The sequence below is a fragment of the Scyliorhinus torazame genome, chromosome 29 (genome assembly GCF_047496885.1).
Source record: "Scyliorhinus torazame isolate Kashiwa2021f chromosome 29, sScyTor2.1, whole genome shotgun sequence".
Classification (NCBI taxonomy): Eukaryota; Metazoa; Chordata; class Chondrichthyes; order Carcharhiniformes; family Scyliorhinidae; genus Scyliorhinus; species Scyliorhinus torazame.
The window spans coordinates 12327004-12346295 of NC_092735.1; the positions used below are offsets into that span (position 1 = coordinate 12327004).

At 49.5% G+C, this 19292-nt stretch overlaps 1 protein-coding gene across 2 annotated transcripts in view; it reads left to right on the forward strand.

The window, feature by feature from the left end:
* Window positions 1-2743: 2743 nt before the first annotated feature.
* LOC140403869 (protein FAM234B-like) overlaps window positions 2744-19292 on the forward strand; it is a 177079-nt gene continuing 160530 nt past the window's right edge. For both annotated transcript variants that reach the window (XM_072492079.1, XM_072492081.1), the window contains exons 1-2: window positions 2744-2863; window positions 17140-17550. In XM_072492079.1, the coding sequence (XP_072348180.1) occupies window positions 2827-2863; window positions 17140-17550 (448 nt within the window). In that variant the 5' untranslated portion in view covers window positions 2744-2826. The remainder of the gene's footprint in view (window positions 2864-17139; window positions 17551-19292) is intronic.

Consider the following 19292-nt stretch of genomic DNA (forward strand, 5'->3'; position numbering starts at 1 on the left):
TCACTGCTGTCTCACGGCGCCGAGGTCCCAGGCTTGATCCTGCCTCTGGGTGACTGCCCGTGTGGAGTTTGCACATTCTCCCCGTGTTTGCGTGGGTTCCGCCCCCATAACCCAAAGATGTGCTGAGTAGGTGGATTGGACATGCTAAATAGCTCCTTAATTGGAAAAAATGAATAGGATACACTAAATTTACAAAAAGAAAAAGGGTGGGCTCAACAGGCGTCAGGTTAATAAAACAAATGAGAACCAGGCTGAACATAAAAACCTCTGCCGGGAAGTGAAAATCAAAAGAAAGGCAAAGAGAGTATGACAAGAGCCTGGCAGCTAACATAATAGGGAATTCAAATGTTCTATCGGCATATAAATAGCAGAAGAGCAGTTAGAGGAAGGTGGGGCCAAAATGGGAGGCAGAAGACATGGCTGAGGAATTAAATGCGTACTTTGCACCTGTCTTTACCAAGGATGACCCAAGATGCTACTGAAATCAATATGAGATTCCTTCTCATAGTGAGAAGGAGCACTGCTCCTTCCTCAGGTGAATAAAGAGGTAATTACCTGCAAAGACGCACATTCAAAGTATCGTCTTGCATTTTTGACTTTTTATATCTATGTTTCTGGAACCTACCTCTTCATTCACCTGAGGAAGGAGCAGTGCTCCGAAAGCTATTGATTCAAAACAAACCTGTTGGACTTTAACCTGGTGGAAGACTTACTGTGCTCACCCCAGTCCCTGCTGGCATCTCCACATCATTTATGATTTTAAACTAGGGTTTTTAAAATAACATTACTGCCACAAATATAAAATACATAACAATTTCTACAATCAACACATTGCTGATAAAAAGATATGCTTTTGAAGCTTTCAGTCTCTCACACGTCCAGACAGATGCAAGAATGCCAAATTTTTTAAAGTGCAGCAATTAATAAGGTAAAATCACCATAGTGTCAGATGACCATAGGCTGCCCTCCCCTTTGAGGGAGAGAGCTGACTGGTGGCGATTTAACCTGAGGATCACCACACCTCAGGCAAGGGGCATGGTTGAGAAGAATAACCTCAGCCGGTACAGGAATTAAACCCGTGCTGTTGGCCTCGCTCTGCATCGTGAACCAGCTACTGAACTAAACTGACCCCGGTTTACTTAGAGGACAGTGACAGGCTGATTGGATAGGCAAACACCTAGCAAACAACATGTAATACAGAGACGTGTGAAGCAATACATTTTATAAAATCATAGAACCTTTTTGAACACTAAGGGTTGTCATGTGAGAGTACCTTTAAGACATGGATGTTTAAGCAATGTACCTTTAAGAAAACAGTGATGTCAGAGAGTGGGTGGATTGGGCTTTAGATCAGCCATTTTGCAGTTTTTAGTTTCAGGTTGAAAAAAGAGCTTGTGTGTGTCTGTGTTTCCAGAGAGCTGCAGTTTGGAGGAAAAAAGCTTGGGGAGTGTCTGTGTTTGCAGTGAGCTGGGTCTCTGCCATGAAAGACTATCTCTAGATCATTTGGGTGATTTAAACTCATAATAGTAAAGCCTTTAACCTGAAGTGATTTTGTTTAAAGGTGTTAAGTCTCTTTGAAGTTTGAAGGAACATTTTGAGGAATTATTTACTGTTGCAATAATTTCGGAGTTATCTTTGAAGTAAGGGGTGTTAAGAGATCCAATGTTTATTTAAGATGTTAAGTTGAGTTCATGGAATAAACAGTGTTTTGTGTTTAAAAACCCACGTGTCCATAATTGTAATCCCACACCTAGGGAACAAACCGTGTGCTAGGAAAAGCAACAAATACATTAAAGGGGGAGGTTGGTTGAACTCTATGATACATTTTGGGGTTCTGAAAACGCCTCGCCCATAACAGGGCAATTTATCATGGCCAATCCACCTAACCTGCACATCTTTGGACTGTGGGAGGAAACCGGAGCACCCGGAGGAAACCCACGCAGACACTGGGAGGATGTGCAGACTCCGCACAGACAGCGACCCAAGCTGGGAATAGAACCTGGGACCCTGGAGCTGTGAAGCAACTGTGCTAACCACTATGCTACCGTGCTGTCTATTTTGGGAGGAGAGGCAACATAAAATACCGATGCAATTCTAAAGGGGGATGCAAGATGAGATGGGGCAGGGGGGCTATATGTCCACAAATTATTGAAGAGAAGGGCAGGCTGAGAAAGTGCTTCAACCGGGATTTGTGATCCTGCGCTCTATAAAATGGGGCCTTAAGAGTAGAAAAAACAAGGAAATTAGAGTAAGCCTGACTGGAGTATTCCATAAAGGCTTTAGAAAAGAGTGAGCATAAGACTTACGAGAATGGCTCCAGTGATGAGGAAGTCCAGTTAAAGGGATACATTGGAGATGGCCGGGGGGGGGGGGGGGGGGGGGAAGCTTGTGGGGAAGTGTGAAAAGTCACGCAGGGTAGCCATAATGTGGCGATGCCGGCGTTGGACTGGGGTGGGCACAGTCAGAAGTCTGACAACACCAGGTTAAAATCCAACAGGTTTGTTTGGAACCACTAGCTTTTGGAGCACAGCTCCTCCATCATGTGAGTGGAGCCAGAGCGAAGCAGCCCGTTCAGCGCCTCGACGTGTTTGCCACGTCACCAACCCCCTGGGACACACCAGCCAGCGAAGGGGCGTAACTGGAAAGCGGTCCGGAGGGAACTCGGCCTTGCGCACGCGCGGTTGGGGGCTGGTCGGAGCGTTTCCCAGCTGGCCTCCAGCTCCCAACGGCCCTTGCGCGCACACACGCAGTGGTGGTGCCGGCCGGAATGTTTCCCAGCTGGCCTACAACTCCCGGCGGCTCTTGCGCGCGGTGAGCAGGCGCAAGATGGCGGCGGCTCTGTCCAGGGCGCTGAAGCTTCCCGGTAAGTGAGACCCCAGTCAGCCGGCTGCCACCGGGCAAACGACAACCGGCTCCACTGAATGTTTACCTCTCAACCACCACCATGCAGATTTAAGTTCACGCTCGCATGACTCGCCTTTATTATCACGTTTCAATAAAAACAAAATGCTTGAGGGGGTCACTCAGCAGGTCTGGCAGCCTCTGTGGAGGGAGAACAACCTCGAATGAATCATATGGGCTGGAAAGACTCTGTTTCTGAGATTTCCCCCATTACCATTTCTGTTTTATTTCAGATTTCAGCGGGTCTGGCAGCCTCTGTGGAGGGAGAAGCAGTGCTGAAGAAAGCATATGGACTCAAAGGGAAACATATGGGCTCGAAAGGCCAACTCTGTTTCTCGCTCCGCCGATATTGCCAGACTTGCTGAGCTTCCCTCCCCACCCACCATTTTCTGTATTCATTTCAAATTTCCAGCATCCGCTATCTTTCGCGTTAAATTTTTTATTTTCTGTTATTTCTGCATTGAGAATCGAAGCTGTGTAAACCTGTCACACTGTGAATGTTATCCTCCAGCCATCAGTGGCGCACCAGTCTCAGCTGAAGGCCCCCGGTTCTGATGGTCAATATGTTTCTGGCCTCTGATGGAACTGTTGATAAGGGGAACTTATGCATTGCAAAAGTTCATATGTAATGGTGGGCAGATGGGAAATAATTTGCAAATTCGTTCTAGACGGGCGCAAGAATCAGAAGCCTGGGAATATTGTGTTGTAATGCAGAGGGGCACACCCATTCAAGATCATCTTTGAATTGGGGGGTTAGTATTTGTGAATATTGGAACCTGATTCCTTTATTGGGCAAGTCTGGATATTTGAGACAGCACTCTGCTGTCAGATAGGGTGGCACAGTGGTTAGCACTGTTGCTTCACTGCACTAGGGACCCTGGTTCGATTCCCAGCTTGGCTCACTGTGTGGAGTCTGCTCATTCTCCCCTTGTCTGCGTGGGTTTCCACCAGGTGTTCTGGTTTCCTCCCACAAGTCCTGAAATAAGCGCTTGTTAGGTGAATTGGACATTCTGAATTCTCCCTCCATGTACCCGAACAGGCGCCGGAGTGTGGCAACTAAGGGCTTTTCACAGAAACTTCATTGCAATGTTAATATAAGCCTACTTGTGACACTGATAAAGATTATTATTGAGAATCCATAGAATATCTACAATGCAGAAGGAGGCTATTTGGCCTATTGAGTCTGCACTGACTCTCCGAAAGAGAACCCTACTGAGGCCCACTCACCTGCAGCCCCACCAAACCTGCAAATCTTTGGACTCTGGCAGGGAACTTATGCAGACACCGGGAGAATGAACAAACTTAACACAGTCACCAAGACCAGAATCGATCCCTGGTGCTGTGGCCAGAGATGCTGACCACTGGATCACCGTGCTGCCAGAATCAGTCTTTAAGGTTTCCAAGATTGACCCCCTGGTAATTTTCCCCAAAGGAAATCTAGATATCAGGCTTAACTACTATTTGGTATTTAAAAAAAAAAGATTTCATTGAAGCATTTGTAATTTTCACAATTTAACATATTGACATTTCTAAAACAACCGTGCGGGTCGATGCACAAAATGCCCCCTAAAATAACAACACACAATAAACCACATACCCCATTTCTCCCGCCCTATCCCCAATTACCCTTATACTAAATTCCCTGTCCTTATTTAACATTACCGTGCCTCCTATTTTCCTCCCCCGCCCCCCCCCCCCCAACACCTTTTCCCTTTCCCCCCTTACTGCTGCTGTTCAGTTTTTGTTAAAGAAATCGATGAACTGCTGCCAACTCCGGGCGAATGCCTGTATTGATCCTCTTAAAGGAAACTTGATTTTCTCCAGACTGAGAAACTCTACCATATCGCTGACCCCCACACCTGATTTCGGGGGCCCCGAGTCCCTCCATCTCAGCAAGATCCATCTCCGGGCCACCAGGGAGGAGAAGGCCAGAATATCGGCCCCCACTTTTGCCCCCGGATCTTCCGACACCCCAAATATTGCAAATTCTGGACCCAAATATTGCAAATTCTGGATATTTGGTAGTTTAATAAGTCATGTCTCAGCCAGTTTTAATTCTTGGTTTGTACTGCCTTATGTTGGTTCCTGCAGGATTATCTGTGGAAGTGCTATACTTGGCCTTAGTACCCCAGGGGAATGGTTAATTACAATTTAGGGACTCCAGTGTGACCCTGGAGATATCTGGTAAACATCTGATCAGCTCAGTAAAATCTGCATGTCTCATCAAAAAGCCAGAATCAGAAATGAGTCATTTAGAATAGGGCTTCCAGTCACCCAATCTGTGACTGTAAGGAAGAAGAGAGTTTCCCTCGTGAGCCAATAGTTCCGAGGGTGAAGAGAGGCCCCCTAGTGAGCAAATTAATGATGTGAGGGAGACGAGAGCTCCCCCAGTGGGCCAGTGAAAAAGTGGGAAGGAAAAATCAGCACCCCTACTGAGCCAATGAATAGGTGCGAAGGAGAAGAGAGCTTCTCTCGTGGGCAGTAAATATGTGTGCGTGAGAAGAAATCTCTTTGTGGGCCAATGAATGAGCACACGGGTGAAGGGAGCACCCCTAATTAGCCAATGAATGAGTGCGAGGGAGAAGAGAGCTCCCCAAGTGGGCCAATGAATTAGTGCGAGGGAGAAGAGAGCTCCCCCAGTGGGCCAATGAATCAGTGCGAGGGAGAAGAGAGCTCTCCCAGTGGGCCAATGAGTCAGTGCGAGGGAGAAGAGAGCTCCCCTAGTGGGCCATTGAGTCAGTACAAGGGAGAAGAGAGCTCCCCTAGTGGGCCAATGAGTCAGTGCGAGGGAGAAGAGAGCTCCCCTAGTGGGCCATTGAGTCAGTACAAGGGAGAAGAGAGCTCCCCTAGTGGGCCAATGAATCAATGCGAGGGAGAAGAGAGCTCCCCCTAGTGGGCTAGTAAATGAGCGCGAGTGAGAAGAATGCGCCCTTTGTGGGTGAGTAAATGAGTGCCAGGGAGTCCAGAGCTCCGCGAGTGCGCCAGTGAATAGATGTGAGGGAGACAATCGCACTCCTATTGGGTGAATCGATGAGTGCAAGGTAGAAGAGAGCTACCCTAGTGAGCTAATACATCAAGCTCCTCCTTGTTAATTAGGAATGAAATTAAATCAATAGCACTAAACGACATAGGGTCCGATGATGTGGAGTCTGTGTGGGTAGAGTTGAGGAACCACAAAGGCAAAAAAACCATAATGGGAGTTATGTACAGGCCTCCTAACAGTGGTCAGGACCAGGGGCACAAAATGCACCACAAAATAGAAAGTGCATGTCAGAAAGGCAAGGTCACAGTGATCATGGGGGACTTCAATATGCAGGTGGACTGGGTAAATAATGCTGCCAGTGGACCCAAGGAAAGGGAATTCATTGAATGTTTACAGGAGGGCTTTTTGGAACAGCTTGTGATGGAGCCCACACGAGGGAACAGGCCATTCTGGACTTCGTGTTATGTAATGAGCCAGACTTAATTAAAGATCTTAAAGTAAGGGAACACTTAGGAGGCAGTGATCATAATATGGTCGAATTCAATCTCCAATTTGAAAGAAAGAAGGAGAATCAGATGTAAAGGTGTTACAGTTAAATAAAGGTAACTACAGGGGCATGAGGGAGGAACTGACGAAAATCGACTGGGAGCAGAGCCTAGTGGGAAAGACAGTAGAACAGCAATGGCAGGAGTTTCTGGGAGTAATTGAGGACACAGTACAGAAGTTCATCCCAAAGAAAAGAAAGGTTATCAGAGGGGGGATTAGGCAGCCATGGCTGACAAAGGAAGTTAGAGAATGCATCAAAGCAAAAGAGAAAGCCTATAATGTGGCAAAGAGTAGTGGGAAGTCAGAAGATTGGGAAGGCTACAAAAACAAACAGAGGATAACAAAGAGAGAAATAAGGAAAGAGAGGATCAATTATGAAGGTAGGCTAGCCAGTAACATTAGGAATGATAGTAAAAGTTTCTTTAAATACATTAAAAACAAACGGGAGGCAAAAGTAGACATTAGGCCGCTCCAAAATGACGCTGCTAATCTAGTGATGGGAGACGAGGAAATAGCTGAGGAACTAAATAAGTACTTTGCGTCAGTCTTCACAGTAGAAGACATGAGTAATATCCCAACAATTCAGGAGAGTCAGGGGGCAGAGTTGAATATGGTAGCCATCACAAAGGAGAAAGTGCTGGAGAAACTAAGAGGTCTAAAAATTGATAAATCTCCGGGCCCAGGTGGGCTACATCCTAGAGTTCTAAAGGAGATAGCTGAAGAAATAGTGGAGGCGTTAGTTATGATCTTTCAAAAGTCACTGGAGTCAGGGAAAGTCCCAGAGGATTGGAAAATCGCTGTTGTAACCCCCCCTGTTCAAGAAGGGAACAAGGAAAAAGATGGAAAATTATAGGCCAATTAGCCTAACCTCGGTTGTTGGCAAGATTCTAGAATCCATTGTTAAGGATAAGATTTCTAAATTCTTGGAAGTGCAGGGTTGGATTAGGACAAGTCAGCATGGATTTAGTAAGGAGAGATCGTGCCTGACAAACCTGTTAGAGTTCTTTGAAGAGATAACAAATAGGTTAGACCAAGGAGAGCCAATGGATGTTATCTATCTTGACTTCCAAAAGGCCTTTGATAAGGTGCCTCACGGGAGACTGCTGAGTAAAATAAGGGCCCATGGTGTTCGAGGCAAGGTACTAACATGGATTGACGATTGGCTGTCAGGCAGAAGGCAGAGAGTTGGGATAAAAGGTTCTTTTTCGGAATGGCAACCGGTGACGAGTGGTGTCCCGCAGGGTTCAGTGTTGGGGCCACAGCTGTTCTCTTTATATATTAACGATCTAGATGACGGGACTGGGGGCATTCTGGCTAAGTTTGCCGATGATACAAAGATAGGTGGAGGGGCAGGTAGGATGGAGGAGGTGGGGAGGCTGCAGGAAGATTTAGACAGTTTAGGGGAGTGGTCCAAGAAATGGCTGATGAAATTCAACGTGGGCAAGTGCGAGGTCTTGCACTTTGGAAAAAAGAATAGAGGCATGGACTGTTTTCTAAACGGTGACAAAATTCATAATGCTGAAGTGCAAAGGGACTTGGGAGTCCTAGTCCAGGATTCTCTAAAGGTAAACTTGCAGGTTGAGTCCGTAATTAAGAAAGCAAATGCAATGTTGTCATTTATATCAAGAGGCTTGGAATATAAAAGCAGGGATGTACTTCTGAAGCTTTATAAAGCATTAGTTAGGCCCCATTTAGAATACTGTGAGCAATTTTGGGCCCCACACCTCCGGAAGGACATACTGGCACTGGAGCGGGTCCAGCGGAGATTCACACGGATGATCCCAGGAATGGTAGGCCTAACATACGATGAACGTCTGAGGATCCTGGGATTATATTCATTGGAGTTTAGGAGGTTGAGGGGAGATCTAATAGAAATTTACAAGATAATGAATGGCTTAGATAGGGTGGATGTAGGGAAGTTGTTTCCATTAGCAGGGGAGACTAGGACCCGGGGGCACAGCCTTAGAATAAAAGGGAGTCACTTTAGAACAGAGGTGAGGAGAAATTTCTTCAGCCAGAGAGTGGTGGGTCTGTGGAATTCATTGCCACAGAGGGCGGTGGAGGCCGGGACGTTGAGTGTCTTTAAGACAGAAGTTGATAAATTCTTGATTTCTCGAGGAATTAAGGGCTATGGAGAGAGAGCGGGTAAATGGAGTTGAAATCAGCCATGATTGAATGGTGGAGTGGACTCGATGGGCCGAATGGCGTTACTTCTGCTCCTATGTCTTATGGCGTAGGCCAATGAATGGGTGCAAGGGTGAAGGGACCACACTTAGTGGGCCAGTGAATTGGTGCAAAGGAGAAGGGAGCTCCCCGACTGGGCCAATGAATAGGTGTGAGGGAGAGGAGAGGTCCCTTATTGGGCTAATGAATAAGTGTGAGGGAGAAGAGAGTGCCCCTCGTGGGCCAATCAATAGGTGCGAAGGAGGAGAGAGCACCTTTAATGGGCCAATGAATAGGTGCGAGGGTGAAGATTGCTCCCCTACTGGGCCAATGAATAGGTGCGAGGGAGAGAGCTCCCCTAGTGGGGCCAATGAATGAGTGCGAGGGAGAAAAATGTGCCCCTAGTGGATGAGTAAATGAATGCGAGGGAGTGAAGAGCTTCGCAAGTGGGCCAATGAATGAGTGCGAGGGAGAAGAAAGTGCCCCTCGTGGGCCAATGAATGCCGTGGGCAGCACGGTAGCACAGTGGTTAGCACTGTTGCTTCACAGCACCTGAATTCAATTCCCGCCCCGGGTCACTGTCCGTGTGAAGTTTGCACATTCTCCCCATGACTGCATGGGTCTCACCACCACAACCCAAAGATGTGCAGGGTAGGTGGATTGGCCATGCTAAATTGCCCCTTAATTGGAAAAGAAAATAATTGGGTACTCTAAATTTAAAAGAAAAAGCGAATTTCCGCCAAGTGGTGCGGAATCTCTGCTCAGACCCTCTTATTTCAAATTTTATTTTTCTAATCTCAGGAATTCAGCACGATCTAGGAGCCATTCCGAGGCTTGTGCGGTGCTGCCGACTTCCACACTAGCAGAAGTCTCCTGGCAATCAGTGAGGCGAAGGTCAGGCCTCCGCTTCTTTTCAAGTCCAGATCTCTGAACGCTCTGACATCCCGATGACTGCCACAGACGGACAAGGCTCCATCTCAACCCCCGCCACTTTGGACATAGCCTCGAAGAAGGCCATCCAGAATTCCCTGAGCTTGGGGCAGGACCAGAACATGTGGGTGTAGTTGGCCGGACTCCTGGCACCTCTTGCACTTGCTCTCCACCTCCAGGAAGTACCTGCTCATGCGTGTCTTGGTGAGGTGTGTCCGCCGCCTCCGCTCCGCCCTTAAGGGGGTTTACTGGGAAGATTTTGCTCTTCACAGGTTGAGTTTGTAACCAGAGACCGCGCTAAAATCCCTGAGGAGTCCAGTTATCATTCCCATGCTGAGAATTCATTTTCCCTCAGATGGTGGAACTTCCATGGGTCTAAACCCCACCTCCCCCCCCCCCCCCCTCCCCCCCCCAAGCTGTGCCATAGAAACATAGAAAATAGGAGCAGGAGAAGGCCATTTGGCCCTTCAAGCCTCCTCTGCCATTCATTATGAACATGGCTGATCATCGTTCAGTACCCTGATCCTGCTTTTCCCCCATATCCCTTGATCCCTTTAACCCCAAGAGCTATATCTAATTCCTTCTTGAAATTACACCACATTTTGGCCTCAAATACTTTTTGTGGTAGCAAATTCCACCGATTCACTACTCTCTCTGGGTGAAGAAATTTCCCCTCACCTCAGTCCTAAAAGATTTACCCCTTGTCCTCAAACTATGAACCCCTAGTTCTGGACTCCCCCACCATCGGAAACATTCTTTCTGAATCGACCCTGTCTAATCCTTTTAGAATTTTGTAAGTTTCTATGAGATCCCCTCTCACTCTTCTAAACTGCACTGAATATAATCCTGACCGATTTAGTCTCTCCTCATATGACAGTCCCGCCATCCCAGGAATCAGTCTGGTGAACCTTCGCTGCGCTCCCTCCACGGCAAGAACATCCTTCCTCAGATAAGGACACAAAAACTGCTCACAATATTCCAGGTGTGACCTCACCAATGCCCTCTACTAGTGATTTTCAAAATTTTTGCCCGGGACCAATTTTTACCAAATGGCCAACTGTTGCGACCCACGCTGACCCCCCGTTGCGACCCACGCTGACCGCCCGTTGCTACCCACGCTGACCGCCCGTTGCGACCCGCGCTGACCGCCCGTTGCGACCCGCGCTGACCGCCCGTTGCGACCCGCGCTGACCGCCCGTTGCGACCCGCGCCGACCGCCCGTTGCGACCCGCGCCGACCGCCCGTTGCGACCCGCGCCGACCGCCCGTTGCGACCCGCGCCGACCGCCCGTTGCGACCCGCGCCGACCGCCCGTTGCGACCCGCGCGGCCGCCCGTTGCGGCCCGCGCCGGCCGCCCGTTGCGGCCCGCGCCGGCCGCCCGTTGCGGCCCGCGCCGGCCGCCCGTTGCGGCCCGCGCCGGCCGCCCGTTGCGGCCCGCGCCGGCCGCCCGTTGCGGCCCGCGCCGGCCGCCCGTTGCGGCCCGCGCCGGCCGCCCGTTGCGGCCCGCGCCGGCCGCCCGTTGCGACCCGCGCCGGCCGCCCGTTGCGACCCGCGCCGGCCGCCCGTTGCGACCCGCGCCGGCCGCCCGTTGCGACCCGCGCCGGCCGCCCGTTGCGACCCGCGCCGGCCGCCCGTTGCGACCCGCGCCGGCCGCCCGTTGCGACCCGCGCCGGCCGCCCGTTGCGACCCGCGCCGGCCGCCCGTTGCGACCCGCGCCGGCCGCCCGTTGCGACCCGCGCCGGCCGCCCGTTGCGACCCGCGCCGGCCGCCCGTTGCGACCCGCGCCGGCCGCCCGTTGCGACCCGCGCCGGCCGCCCGTTGCGACCCGCGCCGGCCGCCCGTTGCGACCCGCGCCGGCCGCCCGTTGCGACCCGCGCCGGCCGCCCGTTGCGACCCGCGCCGGCCGCCCGTTGCGACCCGCGCCGGCCGCCCGTTGCGACCCGCGCCGGCCGCCCGTTGCGACCCGCGCCGGCCGCCCGTTGCGACCCGCGCCGGCCGCCCGTTGCGACCCGCGCCGGCCGCCCGTTGCGACCCGCGCCGGCCGCCCGTTGCGACCCATGACCTTCATGACCCACCATTTTCATGACAGGTGAGCCTGCCCGGTCCCCTCAATCTCACTTGCTTTGTCATTCAGTGTTACATTTCTGATCATGACTTCCGCTGATGATTTAAGACCTCACTGCATCCGTTGAAAAAAATAGAGGTTTGTCCTTGAACATGCCATGTTTAGTCTTCAAATGTCTTTGAAGTTCTGAGTGTGAGAAGAGAAGCCAGTGCTTCACTGCATATAACACACATGAACTTTGAATCCTGATATGCATCGGCACAATTATAACCCAAACATCATGTAGTCATCTTTAAGCTGCTTTGTTCTTGTTTTCGGCTTCTTCATGGGTTGTTCACCAGAGGCCCTGGAGCTCACACCTGCACTGCAAGCAGCTGCAAGATGGACAAATCTCTCTCGTGCCCAAAACACATGACATCAGCATACAGAGTGCGTGACCTGCTCTCTGCTGCCGCCGTTCATAGAATTTCATAGAATTTACAGTGCAGAAGGAGGCCATTCGGCCCATCGAGTCTGCACCGGCTCTTGGAAAGAGCACCCTACCCAAGCCCACACCACCCTATCCCCATAACCCAGTAACCCCACTCAACCAACACTAAGGGCAATTTTGCACACTAAGGGCAATTTTGCACACTAAGGGCAATTTATCATGGCCAATCCACCTAACCTGCACATCTTTGGACTGTGGGAGGAAACCGGAGCACCTGGAGGAAACCCACGCACACACGGGGGGAACGTGCAGACTCCGCACAGTCAGTGACCCAGCCGGGAATCGAACCTGGGACCCTGGAGCTGTGAAGCAATTGCGCTAACCGCTATGCTACCGTGCTGCCTATGAAATTCTATGAAACGTGCCCGCGACCCACCTGTGGGTCATGACCCTGAGTTTGAAAACCCCTGCCATATACAATTGCAATAAAACTTGGACTTCAGCAAGGTTTTCAGTAAGGTGCCACATGGGAGACTGTTAGTGAAGGTTAAGAGCACACGGGATCCAAGAAATTTGGCAAATTGGATCCAGAATTGGCTGAATGGCAGCAAGCAGAGAGTGATGGCCAAGGGGTGTTTTTCTAACGGGAAACATGTGTCCAGTGGGGTCTCGCTCGGATCAGCGTTGGGGCCCTTGCTGTTTGTGGTTTATAGAAATGATTTAAATATGAATGTCGGAGGGTTGGTCAGTAAGTTTGTGGATGATATGAAAATTGGTTGGTTGGTAAATAGGAGGATAGCCTTCGATTACAGGAGGATATAGACGGGCTGGTCAGATGAGCTGATCAGTGGCAAATGGAATTCAATCCAGATAAATGTGAGGTAATGCACATGGGCAGGACAAACAAGGGAATACATGATAAACGGCATGACCCTGGGAAGCACCGAGGATCAGAGGGATCTTGGTGTGCATGTACACCGGCCCCTTAAGGTAGCAGGGGAGGTGGATACAGTGATTAGGGAGTCATATGGTATATTTGCCTCTATTAGCCGAGGCACAGAGTTTTAAGAGCAGGGAGGTTATGCTGGAACTGTATAAAACATTGGTTAGGTCGCAGCTAGAGTATTTTTTTAAAAAAATATGTTTTATTGAAATTTTTTTCCCAAACAACAATTTTTCCCTCTTACCAAGCAAACGCAACAATAACAATACAGAAATTTTTAACAATACACAAGTAACAAAACCCCTTTATCTTTGACCTAAACTAAACTAACCCCCCCCCCCCCCTCCCCCTGGGTTGCTGCTGCTGGTCATCTGTCTTCCCTCTAACATTCCCCTAGGTAGTTGAGAAATGGCTGCCACCGCCTGGTGAACCCTTGAGCCAATCCTCTCAGGGCAAACTTTATCTGCTCCAGTTTAATGAACCCCGCCATATCATTTACCCAGGCCTCCAGTCCGGGGGGTTTCGCCTCCTTCCACATGAGTAGGATCCTGCGCCGGGCTACGAGGGACGCAAAGGCCACAACGTCGGCCTCTTTCGCCTCCTGCACTCCCGGCTCTTCCGCAACTCCAAATAGAGCTAACCCCCAGCCTGGTTTGACCTGGGCCTTCATCACCCGCAAAATCACTCCCGTCACTCCCTTCCAATACCCTTCCAGTGCCGGGCACGCCCAAAACATATGTGCGTGGTTTGCCGGGCTCCCGCTACACCTCCCACATTTGTCCTCCACGCAGCTAGAGTATTGTGTGCAGTTCTGGAGTCCACATTATAGGAGGGATGTGATAGCACTGGACAGGGTGCAGAGGAGATTTACCAGGATGTTGCCCGTACAGGAGAGTTTTAACTATGAAGATCGGATAAACTGGAGTTGTTTACGTTGGAGCAGAGGAGACTGAGGTGGGACATGATTGAGATGGATAAGATTATGAGGGGCATAGATAGAGTGGACAGGAAGAAACTTTTCCCCTTGTGGAGGGGTCAATGATTGTGGGCATAGATTTACGGTAAGGGGCAGGAGGTTTAGAGGGGATGTGAGGAAAAACCTTTTCACCCAGAGGGGGGTGGGAGTCTGGAACTCGCTGCCTGAAAGGGTGGTGGAGGCAGAGACCCACATAACATTTATGAAGTATTTAGATGTGCACTTGTGATGCCAAGACATATGGACCAAGTGCTGGAAGATGGGATTAGAATAGTTAGGTGGTTGTTTTTGACTGGTGCAGATGCGATGGGCCGAAGAGCCTCTCCTGTGCTGAAGACCTCAATGACTCTGTGACAACTGTCTGTGAGGAGTCTGCACATCCTCCCCGAGTCTGCGTGGGTTTCCTCCGGGTGCTCCGGTTTCCTCCCACAGTCCAAAGATGTGCAGGTTAGGTGGATTGGCCATGATAAATTGCCCTTAGTGTCCAAAATTGCCCTTAGTGTCCAAAATTGCCCTTAGTGTTGGGTGGAGGTGTGGATCTTGGGTAGGGTGCTCTTTCCAAGAGCCGGTGCAGACTCGATGGGCTGAATGGCCTCCTTCTGCGCTGTAAGTTCTATGAAATTCTAACTCTTGTTCAAAAGGGAATAAGATAAATACTCGGAAGAGAGAAAGCTCCAACGGTGTGAGGAAAGAGTTGGGGAATGGGACTAACCAGGTTTAATAACTTAATTGAAGCCTACTTGTGACAATAAGCGATTTTCATTTCATTTCAAAAGGGCCGAGCAGACTCAAGGGGCTGGACCGCCTCTTCCTGCAGTGACCCACTGCACCACAAGAGTTCTCCAACTGCATGCAGTGGACTTTGGAAGATCCCTGGGAGAAAGTCACATGCTCTAACTTGTGAGGGGGGTGGGGGGGGGGACTGAAATAATCAAAAGTCGTGTTCTAATAAGGTAGGAGCAGGAGGAGGCCACTCAGCCCCTCAGGCCTACTCTGCCTTCAATAACACCACGGCTGATCTGATTGGAACCTCAACCCCACATTCCCGCCCACTCTGATAACCTTGCACCCCTTTGTTAATCAAGAATCTAACTAACTCAGCCTTAAAATTATTCAGAGATTCTGCTTCCACTGCCTTTTCCCCCTGTCTTAAGTGGGCGACCCCATATTTTTAAACAGTGACCCGGATTCTCAGACAAGAGGAAATAACCTCTCCACATCCATCCTGTCAACACCCCTCAGTTTCGATTAAGTCATCTTCTAAACTCCCATTTGCAGCAAGCCTAACCTCTCTCACCTTCCCTCATAAAACAACCAGCCCAACCTGGTATTGGTCTGGTAAACCCTCCCTGAACTTCTTTCAACGCATTTACATCTTTTCTTAAATAAGGAGACCAATACTGTACACAGTACTCCTGAAGTAGCCTCACCAATGCCCTGTGAAGCTGAAACATAACTTCCCTACTTTTGTAATCAATTCCCCTCACAATTAACGACAGCATTCCATTAGCTTTCTAAATTAATGGCTGTACATGGTTACTAGCCTTTTGTGATTCATGCGCTAGGACACCCAGATGAATGAAAATTGCTTATTGTCACAAGTAGGCTTCAAATGAAGTTACTGTGAAAAGCCCCTCGTTGCCACATTCCGGCGCCTGTTCGGGGAGGCTGTTTACGGGAATTGAATCGTGCTGCTGGCCTGCCTTGGCCTGATTTCAAAGCCAGCGATTTAGCCCTGTGCTAAACACCTCTACACCTCCGAGCTCTGCAACCTCTCACCATTTAGATAAAAAGCTTCGTAAAATTTCTTCCAGCCAAAAGGGAAAATTTCACATTTTCCCACATCATATTTTTTCCCACTCACTTAACCTAGCCAGGGTCCCAGGTTCGATTCCGGCTTGGGTCACTGTCTGTGTGGAGTCTGCACGTTCTCCCCGTGTCTGCATGGGTTTCCTCCGGGTGCTCCGGTTTCCTCCCGCAAGTCCCGAAAGAGGTGCTTATTAGTGAATTCAACATTCTGAATTCTCCCTCCATGTACCCGAACAGGCGCCAGAGTGTGGCGACTAGGGGATTTTCACAGAAACTTCATTCCTGGGATCATTCTTGTGAACCTCCTCTGGACCCTGTGCTGGCCTTGGAAATGGTCCAGAGGAGGTTCACAAGAATGATCCCAGGAATGAAGAGCTTATCATAGAATTTAATAAAATTTACAGTGCAGAAGAAGGCCATTCGGCCCATCGAGTCTGCACCGGCTCTTGGAAAGAGCACCCTACCCAAGGTCCACACCTCCACCCTATCCCCAGTAACCCCTCCCAACACTAAGGGCAATTTTAGACACTAAGGACAATTTAGCATGGCCAATCCACCTAACCTGCACATCTTTGGACTGTGGGAGGAAACCGGAGCACCCGGAGGAAACCCACGCACACACGGGGAGAATGTGCAGACTCCGCACAGACAGTGACCCAAGCCGGAATCGAACCTGGGACCCTGGAGCCAATTGTGCTTTCCACAATGCTACCGATCTGCCTTATCGTATGAGGAACGGTTGAGGACTCTGGGTCTGTACTTGTTGGAGTTTAGAAGGATGAGGGGGGATCTTACAGAAACTTACAGGACACTGCGAGGCCTGGATAGAGTGGACGTGGAGAAGATGTTTCCACTTGTAGGAAAAACTTGAAGCAGAGGACACCATCTCAGACTAAAGGGACGATCCTTTAAAACTCAGATGAGGAGGAATTTCTTCAGCCTGAGGGTGGTGAATCTGTGGAACTCTTTGCCGCAGAAGGCTGTGGAGGCCAAATCGAGATAGATAGGTTCTTGATCAATAAGGGGATCAGGGGTTATGGGGAGAAGGCAGGAGAATGGAGATGAGAAAAATATCAGCCATGATTGAATGGCGGAGCAGATTCGATGGGCCGAGTGGCCTAATTCTGCTAATGTCTTATGGTTTTATGATCTTATTGCAGTGTCAATGTAAGCCTACTTGTGACAATAATAAAGATTGTTATTATCTATGACCCTTTCTTACGTCCTCTTCATAATTAACTTTCCTACTTATCTTTGCGTCGTCAGCAAATTTAACAACAATATCTTCAGTCCCTTCATCCAAATCATTTATATAAATTGTTAAAATTGTAAAGTTTTTACAGGTGAGCGGAGTGTTGGTGAGCATTATTTTCCACAACCCTTCATTTTCCAGGGAAAAAGATTCACGATCTGGGAGAGTACGACCCACTCCGGCAGGCTGACAGTGATGACAGCGAGGACGATGGCAATCTCCGCTACCAGAAGAATGGAAACCTCCAGACCGAGGCTAGCATTGAGGTCACGTTTGACGGAGACGTGGACACCGCAGTCGAAATGCGCGCTCTGAAGGTGAAGCAATGGCGGCTGGATGAAACCAGCTCCGCGGAGGTCCGTGCAACCGAGGTGTCGGATGAGTTCACCATTAAAACCAGAAGGTCTCTCGTCCCTTGCCTGCGGACGGCTGCCTTCCTCCTCAGCCTTGCTTTCTCCATGGTCCTCGTCCTTATCTGTGCGTTCTTCACCCAGTGCCCACGGAGCCAGCCGCTGATGACCTCATGGAATCGAAGCCTAGGCCAAACCGCTGGTGAGCGGTGCTGGGAGGGCGGAAACGCGATAGTAGCCGTACTTTGTTTATTAGAGTGGGATGGGGGGAGAACGCCGCCTCGCAGTCCCAGTGCACTGCTGACGATCCCGCCGAGTGTGCACTGCTGACCTTTGCCCTGCCATATTTAGGAGGTGCTGAGCGGAGATCAGGCATGTCCACACACAAAGGAAGCTGAGCATCTCCAGCTGCTCTTCAACAACATTTATTTAAATTTAGTGTATCCTATTCTTTTTTTCCCAATTAAGGGGCAATTCAGCATGACCAATCCCCCTACCCTGCACATCTTTGGGTTGTGGGGGTGAGACTCACGCAGACACGGGAGAATGTGCAAACTCCACACGGGCAGGGACCCGAGGCCGGGTATCAAACCCGGGTCCTCGGCACCGTGAGGCAGCAGTGCTAACCACCGCCACCGTGCCACCCTGCTCTTCATCACCTTTGTAAATCTACACTGTCTGAGGTCAGACCACAATCTTGTAAAGTGGGGATAGCATATGGCCAGAGAGATTCACCAGAGAGAATGGAAAATGCACCGAAATTGTGAACAAATAGCACTTCTTTCTACTTCTATTAATTTTTCCTCCCTTCTCCTCCCACTGTCATGGAGCCAGTGTTTTAATGGGATACCACCCCCTCTGCCACATCTGCCAATGACACCCTGTCATCCGATGAGAGGATATCAGGAAGATGGGTTGGGAGTAGAAGGCCCTGCAATTTATCAGTCCTCCCGAAGATGAACTGCCCAGCACTCAATGTGTCCTGATGAGACTGTGCAGTCGAGATAGAAAATTAATGATTTGCGAGATATATTTTGCAGTGCACCCTCCCTGCAAGTCAGACGGTCAAACTCTTTTGTCACACCCAACCTCTCACACTCGCTCGTTAAGGCCGCGTCACTCAAGCGAGGAGCAGCACATCAGATGTATCAAAGTTAGAAATAAACAGGTGTAGAAATGGAAAGTCCTGGATTCCGTTGGATGACAGACCTTTTAACCAACACCTCAATGGCTACAAAAAAAAAATACAATGTGCATTGTCACGGCCCCCTGGGCCAGTGCGTGGCCACTTTCAGCCTCACTTGACCCGGAGTCACAACACAAGTGCAATTAGATTTTATTTTTAAAAAACCGAGGACCTTGGCTGAGCCCAATAAACTGCAGCCACCAGGTTTGTAATTTTAACACTAATAACCTTTTATTATTTAACAGTAATATAATTAAGCTGACAAAAATGTAGATGACTACCTAATACCCCTTTCCCAACCTCCCCCTTCCAACTCTTTCCCCCCCCCCCTCTCCCCATCCCACTCCACAGACACACAGACAACACAAATGAAAGAGTGGTGGAGAGGGAAGAAAATGCTGATAAAATAAAAAGGATAAAGGTTCTCCGATGCACTAGGATGGTTTCCAGTTAGTATCTTTCAGGAGCTCAAGCTTTCGTTTTGATACTTCTTCCTTCTAGGCTTGAAAAAGTTTTCTCTGGCAAGGCTTTCTACTTTCTCTGTAGATTCAAGATAATTTCAAATACATACTTAAGATGGCACTCTGGTTTTAGAACAATAAAGCAATCCTTTACTTCAGCAGCGGGAGAGTGAGAGAGAGTTCCTTCTCCTGTCAAGGTCTAAACACTTCTTCCCGGCTCTCTAAGAAGCATCACGCAGGAACCAATCACTGACTGTTGTCAGGGGGATCTCTGTCCCTGGCTAATCCACAGGTTGC